General features: G+C 38.0%; 1 protein-coding gene across 1 annotated transcript in view; it reads right to left on the bottom strand.

Annotated features, from left to right (window-relative positions):
• Window positions 1-7,965, bottom strand: part of tlcd3a (TLC domain containing 3A) — a 38,708-nt gene extending 30,743 nt beyond the window's left edge. Inside the window, exon 1 of the mRNA XM_079870574.1 lies at window positions 7,427-7,965. Within this exon, the coding sequence (XP_079726700.1) occupies window positions 7,427-7,548 (122 nt within the window). The 5' untranslated portion in view covers window positions 7,549-7,965. The remainder of the gene's footprint in view (window positions 1-7,426) is intronic.
• Between the last annotated feature and the right edge of the window lie 232 nt (window positions 7,966-8,197).

Raw genomic sequence — 8,197 nt, forward strand, 5'->3', positions numbered from 1 at the left:
TTTAGAACACATAAAACTGCGCCGCGTTATCACAACAATGAATTCGACGTACAGTAACATCTATGATAACCAATTTAGTATTAAACCTTACTTTTCTTGCGGTTAATTCACTTTAATGAAATAAAAGTGTGATGAGGTTCAAGAGTCAGGAAGGAAGAAGACAGGGGTCGGCGTGACTGGGACTCGTACTTTATTAAAATAAAGCAAAACAAACAAAAGTCGTGCACAACACGCATTCACCATGGCAACCGCAACGGCACAAAACAGTTCAAAAATGAGAGCTCGGATCCACCGGTTTTCTTTCTCTGCGTCCAGTTTTCTCTCCAGTCTCTCTCTCGTTCCAGCGCGGCTTATAAGCTGTCTCTCCACGCGGATCACAGCAATAAGACACAGGTGTTTGTCATTTGCACTTGACCTACTTGCGTCCCGCTCGTCTCTTCTCTCCCCCATTACAGACCCCGAATCACGCCCCCTCGCCAAACTTAGCCTCATCCATGAACATGATTTTTCGATTCCCGTCTGACTGATTTACATCCACGGTGGAGTTTAAAACGACAGTTCCCATCATTCCACGCTCCTTCACATCGTCATCAAGCTACGCCGTTGTGTTTGTTTGGAATGTAGCGCCCTCTAGCGGCAAAAAATTCTTGCATATTGTACCTTTAAGCAGATTCTGACTAATTAACTGACTAGCACCTCTGCTCTGATAGGCCTTTGCGTTCACGGGTTAAACAAATATGATTGTGATTGTTTAAAAATGCTCAACGCTTGTAAAAACATGCTGTAAATAGAAACCTTTGGCACTCAGAGAGCACTCAAACGTGAACAAGGCAGCGTCTATCAAAGCACATAAATTGTGTTCATTATTGTTACTTTGCTGAGACAAAATCTGTTGATGTTAAATTATGTTTCTGACACTTAAAATTAGGGCTGCATGATATATCGAAATATCACGAATGTACATATCACAATATGAATATCGCAATGGTTTGCGATATCTGAATGACTTTAATAGGCTACTTCAAAAAGTTTTAGGCCAACACATATAGTAGGGAATAGACTGGGCACGTGACTGTTACCTACATGTGACTTTCTTGATGTTAAAAAGAGTTATTAAGTGCAATAAACTGCGGAAAACAACTTATTGTGGTGCTCGCGCTGTCTAACATATACACCCGTAGTGCGCGCACAGAAAGCTACCTCTTGCACAGTGTGTGATCTTGAATTCAGTTCTCTTTCACGGTTTATTGCACTCAAACTATCAAATACACACAGTTATGTTAGAATGCCTGACTTGGCGAGTATTCATGTAAACACCGCACCACTTGTATCATGAGCGCGCCTGCCGCAGCGCCCCACATTTGAAATAATGAAATTGCAAAATTAAAAAAAACGCAATATGTGAACGGCCCCTTATTGCAACGTGCCATTAGCCTAACCTCTCGTCAGTTGAGCAGGTAGTCGGAGGAGGACTAATGTCAGCCGTTTGGAGATATTTTAAAAGCGATGATGATCAAAGTAGAGCAGACTGCAAACTATGCTCTGCTAAATTGTCGAGGAGGGGTAAGTAATAGCTCCTTTAGCACAAGCAATTTGATTTTACAAGTTGTATATTTACTTTGTTACAGTCAGAATGTGAAAAACATCTGATGAAAATAAAACATTGTTAGAAGAATTGTATGGTATTATTAAGTACTCAGCAAGTACCCAAATGTAAGTACTTGTACTTGGTTTGAAAAAAAGTTGTATCGTTGCATCCCTAATTCATGTATAACTTTGATGAAAGGTTTTGATCCACTTCAAATGTTGACTACTGTATATTTAATTAATGTGCTGAAGATTATGCAGTGTTTTATTTTTACATTTGATTATTCAGTTTCTGTTGTTTTTAACTAGAATTTTACTGATAAATAGATCTAATGTAGGCCTACTGGAAAAACTTATTATCCTATTGTCCTATTATTTGTAATTTGCCTCTTTGCTCTTATTTGTAATAACAAAGATATATTAAAATAACTAAAATAACTAATATTCCACCCCTAGTTTCTGGTGTTTTTTTTTACCTGGATGTTCTTCTTGATGGTAAGTTTACAGGTTAATATAACTATAGATTACCAAGTTGAGCAAAGATTTATTGGTATTTAAACAGTTTGTTTTTTTGTTTCGTTTTTTTCATTTATTTTAAAATGACATTGTCAGGTTTGTGACATTTTAAGTAATGCAAAAACACTGCTGTTCACTTTCATAAGTTGTAGTGATGCTTTCTTTTCCCAGAAAGAATGTGATATTTACACACACTGCCGTTTAAAATGTTGGGATTGGTACGATTTTTAATGTTTTTAAAAGAAGTCTCTTATGCTCATCAAGGCTGCATTTATTTGATAAAAAAAAAAAAAAAAAAAAAAAATCATATTGTGAAATATTATTACAAGTTAAAATAACTGTTTTCTATTTTAACATAGCCTATTTTAAAATGTAATTTATTCCTGTGATGGCAAAGCTTAATTTTCAGCATCATTACTCCAGTCTTCAGTGTCACATGATCCTTCAGAAATCATTCTAATATGCTGATTTGCTGCTCAAGAAACGTTTAATGTTATTATTATTATTATCAATGTTGAAAACAGTTATGTAAAAAAATAAAAACAAATCAGGATTCTTTGATGAATAGAAAGTTCATTATTGTAACATTATATACTGCCGTTCAAAAGTCAGTAAGAATTTTTTTTTTGGTTGTCAATACTTTTATTCGGCAAGAATGCATTAAATTGATCAAAAGTTACAGTAAAGACATTTATAATGTTATAAAAGGTTATATTTCAAATAAATGAAATAGAACTTTATATTCATCAAAGAATGAGAATCCTGAAAAAAAAAATTGTCCACAACATTGATAATAATAATAAATGTTTCTTGACCAGCATATTAGAATGATTTCTGAAGGATCATGTGACACTGAAGAGGTGAGTAATGATACTGAAAATTCAGCTTTGCATCACAGGAAATTATATTTCAAATATATTCGAATAGAACACGGTTATTTTAATTTGTCATACTGCATATTGCATATCGAATATCACATTATTATATTATAAGTTATCAAATTTTTTTTCAATATTTTGCAGGAGTTTTTAATCGCACAGCAGTTTTTAAATTTTAACCGATTGTGAAATCTGGTTGCATCACGCTCCTAAGTAGAATCTTCACAGATTTTCTTCTTTCAGATCTCAGACCTGCACACGCTACAAGATTTAACACCTCATATATTCTCACAAGATGTAAAAGATGGGAAGATGTAAAAAAAATAGATACTGTCTATTTTGTCTACTATTAATAGTGCAGTCTACTATTTTGTCTACTGTCTACAACTTGGTGTATCAATACTTATTCTTTGTAGCGAGAAAAAACACTTGTGTTGTTGACCAGCCGTTCCTCCATCTCCTGCTTTTTGTTTTTTCGGTCACCATTTCAAAAGTTCCGTCACTTCCATCTCCTTGTAGACTTGTCTCTCATTGGCTATTGTGAAAGTACAGACGTAATCATAGTCGTAATCATTCCGATTTAAAATATTAATATGTTTGATATTGTCTGGGCAGCCCCGATGTGTCCGAGAGCATTGGCAGATCGGGAGGTTTAAGATTTGAACTGTAAAATTCATTCTGATTTAAAATTACCAGATAATCTGGACCAAATATCTGAACCGACCGATGCCCTGGCCGCAATTTTTTCTTCAAGTGTCGGGAGGGGTAAATCGGGCATTAATCGGCCTTAAACTCCTGTAGTCTGAGCCTGGCTTTAGAGTGATTCAGACTGATTGCCTCATTCTAACATGTACACACATAGAACTGATTGAATCAACACTTCTGTGTAAAAGTCCAGAGTCTGCGTCACTTCATTATCACTCCTCTAACAACCTCCATCATCTTCACTGAATCCAGAGGCTCACAGCACATCGTCTAACTACCATCCACCAAGATCAAAGATCAACTATCTATCTACCTGTCCGTATATCTATCTTGTGTTAGTTACACAGTATGTCGTGTTGCTGAGCACTATCCGTCAGATGACAACATCTAAAGAAACATGACACTCCTAAAAAAAGAGTTTGGGCCAAAACTTAATTTTATGCAATCTAGTTTATTTTCTGATACACAAGGGCAGATAACAAACTCACTTCAGGGATGCAGATGTTGTTTTTTGTTTTTTATTGATTAGTTATTGATTTTCCTATAGCGTTTTTATCTTGGCTTCCTCAAATTGTCTGCAAAAATATACTGAATCTAAAAACAGCCAATTTCTATAAACTTTGTGCTGAGTGTTGGTTTTCTTGAAAGGGAAGGAATGTGAAGAACCAATTCTGAATTAAAGGGGCTTTTGCACCGGAGGAACGTTTTCATTGTCCAATAACTATTGGCGGAACTTCCCGTTTTTTTGGTGCGTTCACGATTTTAGTTATGCTAAATTAGATCCTACTTCAGAATAGGGTCAAACCCAGCACAAACCAATAGAGCATAAGTGTACATTGATTGGCCGAATGCATGCCTAACGAAACACCCGCCATTTTTAAAAAGCAGTGTAAACACAGTTTATATTACTCCACGAACATGGAAACAACGATAAGACATAAAAACTCAGAAAGCTAATGCTAATGGCCTTTATCTGCGTATTGTGTTCTTTTCTCAGCCTCGATGAAGCACTGCTAGTTGTCATAGGAGATTTTGTCTCTTAGCCCTCCTTTTTGCCCTTTCATTCGCATAACTTATACATCAACATTCTATCTCCGTTATCATTAAACCCACGACACACAACAAACACAGCTCCAATCACGGCGTCTTCCATCTTTGTTAAATGCCGCACTTAAACGCTGTCAGCCTGCTTATGTCACTTTCTACTGGCGGAAACTGTCCTGGGGAAATTTAGTTCTCGGGGGACCACCCAGGTGGCTACTTCCTATAACTGAGTATAAATACACGGTGCGAAAGCCCAGAGAACTGGACCCTTTTGTTACTAGAATAGGGCTGTGTATCGATTCTTTTTAGGCACCGACCAAATTGCCTCGATACCATCGAGTATCAAAAAATGTCTTGTCGTTCGTTACCAAATTTCGATACCTAAGGGGTTAATCTCGTCAATGTCATTATGCTAATAAGCATGCATGATTGGCTGTGGCGAGGCATTAAGGAAAAACACTAGTTTACGAGGCTGTAATGTGTAAGTGTCCCAACCCCTATAGATGGAAAAGATGTGGAAAAGATCAAAAGTGTGGCTACATATCACCAGGCTCGATGCCAACAGCGCGCAATGCAGTATTTGCGACAAGATAATTGCTGCCAAGACCAGCAACACAACAAATCTGATGAAGCACTTGACAGTGCACGGAATAAACTTAAGAGCAGAAAGTTGCTCCGTCTCAACTGCAAGAAGAACTGGAGAGCGTCACATAAATGAACCGAAACTCAGCGTATAGGCAACTTGTCTCACAGACATGAGAAATAGGCATATCGAAAGCTTGAAATGTCTACTTTTAAACTAACCAAGTTGAATCAAAAACAAATACTCTCTGATTATGTAATCCAAATGAAAGGTGCATTTCTCTCTATAGGCGCGCGCGTGTTCTCTATACTGCGGAGATGACAAGTCAGCAACGTCAACTTCATCTTTGCAGCCAACACTGACTCAGATAACACTAGTTTATTAATAAACAATTAAAATGTCTCCTTGCTATTTTTTCCCGACACATTCATAATCATTAGGCTACTTTTGCCAGTGCTTTGCGGCAAGCTTTATGCATTCGCTTTGCGAGTCTTTGAGTCTGTAAAATAAGTCAACAAACTGAAAAAATAAAACCAGGTTTTTTTTTAGCTATTATGTAATGTAATCTTGTTAAAATGGATTTCATAAAATTGGTATAGGAAAAAAAAGTATCATTAAGGAACCGGTATCGAAGTCAAGGTATCGGTATCAACAATTTTTGACCGATACCTAGCCCTTACTAAGAATATTCTTATGCTGATACAGCATCATTTTTGGTGTTTGATTTAATTGATTGGATTGGAAGAATCTATCACAGGGGTGCCCAATCCAGTTCCTGGAAAAACTACCTACCTGCGTTCAGATCCAACACACTTGCCTGTAATTATCAAGTGGCCCTGAATATCTTAATTAACTGGTTCAGTTCTGTTTGATCAGGGCTGGAGCTGAACTTTGCAGGAAGGTAGACCTCCAGGAACAGGATTACCTGATCTAGCACAACAGGAACTCAAAGAAAATTAAAACAAAACATTGCCATTTAGCCATAATAGTAACTGACCTCCAGTCAGAACACACAGACACTGATAGAACTTTATAAAACACAGCAAAATTGTGGATGGCTCATAAAAAGCAAAGACATGTAAAGCAAACATAGGCATTGGCTGGGATTATGGCCATTGCTAAAATTAAAAAAATAAACCAAATAGATGTAAGATTCTGCTATAAAATGATGAAGTCCAAATATCCCAAAGCTGAGCGCACACTCTTGTTTTATTTTATATTTAGAAGATGCATTTTTGCCTATTGTATAAGCTAACAAGAGCACAAAACTACTATCAATGACAATTTATGCTGAACCCACCCAGAACTGATCTGAAACTGCTTATCTGCAAAAAAATGCATGTTTGGATGAACACAGATAAAGGTTCCCCTCACTTACAATTTTTAAATAGCGGCTAGTTTCAGATGTTGAGTTTGAGAATATATTACACTGTGGTTATAAGTTGACTGTGTGTACTGGGTTTATTACCCAGATGCGTTTGTAGCGATCTGCCTTCAGGTACAGATCAGATCAGATCATTGAAGACCTATTTCACCCAGCATGTTTGCATGGAAATCTGGAAATATAGAAGAGGTCTGTGCATTTCTGGAAGTTGGTCAATTCATGCTCATTCTCCATGGACTATCCATGGACTATCCATGGCTAAGTTGATAAGGGAGTGATTAAGGTCATGAGATCAGCTGAACATATCATAGGACAACATGAGCACAACATAGTCTGATTATAAACATAATTGATCCCTTAAACACACAAGCCTCAACATATAAATCTATATATAGGGTATAGGGTTTTTAACCAGGTGCCCATGGGATCTGTCAAGGTCCTGGATAGATATTGAAAATTGGGGTCCCTGGGTTGGCTGAGAGCCTGTTTGGGGGTCCCTGAGTCTGTGAAGCCCCTGCTACAGGTCAAGATGCAAACACTGCATCTGCATTTTAACAGTTGGTATGATCGTTTCCATCAAGTTAGCCTTTTTACGTGAATATTATTGTGAAACCCGACCTTTCAAACGGACAGTGAGACTCGTTTTTACTACTAAACACAGTAAACCAGCAAATTATAATACAAGAGCTGTCTGGCCTTACAGAACTGCTCAACTGTCACCAAACTCACCTCTCGCTGACCAGCACGACGTCGGCATCTGTCCACTGCTTGAAAATGGACGGAAGCACTTTTCTAAAAGTGAAGAAGAGACCGGGAAAGACCACAACGCCGCAAATCAACACTTGCAACATCTTGTCCCGCTATAAAACCTGATCTGATGTTTGGTCGAAAACAAGATACCCCGTTAAAATAGCAGCGCTGAGTCGGTGTGGTCAGGGAAGCATTAGAGCAGCGGTTCCCCTGCCTCAGCAGCGCTCACTGTACTGTACAAATAGCCTACGAATAACGGTGGAGGTGTCCGGTGATTGATTGCTCTTCACTCCTGCTTCACAAGCCGGGACTAGCGAGTATTCTGTTACATGTTACGGTTCGTGAACTGACGGCCCACGTTAGCATGTGATATCTACTTGTCAGTCATGCGAATTTGCATAAACGTCCGCAGGAACGATTAAAACAGGCTATTTGTTTAGAACGGCCGCGTATCCGCTGCTCGGCGAGCGTTGCTCATTCCTGCGGCGGGTTTAGAGTTGGAGAATAGAAATGGCCGAGTCGTGAACGTAATCGTTCTTTTGAATCGGATCTTTTCCATGAATCATTTGAACCGGTTCACAAAAATTATCTGTTCACGCACCGGACTGAGCGGTCCGAGCGGTTCTTTATTACTGAACACGATAAATAAAGTATGCTACTCATACGTGCTCCTAATCAATGAATAAAAAATCAAAGCAAATCAATACAACCATGAAAAGGAAAACATGTACAAGTGAACAAAAACGAATA

The sequence above is a fragment of the Squalius cephalus genome (genome assembly GCF_949319135.1).
Source record: "Squalius cephalus genome assembly, chromosome: 5".
Classification (NCBI taxonomy): Eukaryota; Metazoa; Chordata; class Actinopteri; order Cypriniformes; family Leuciscidae; genus Squalius; species Squalius cephalus.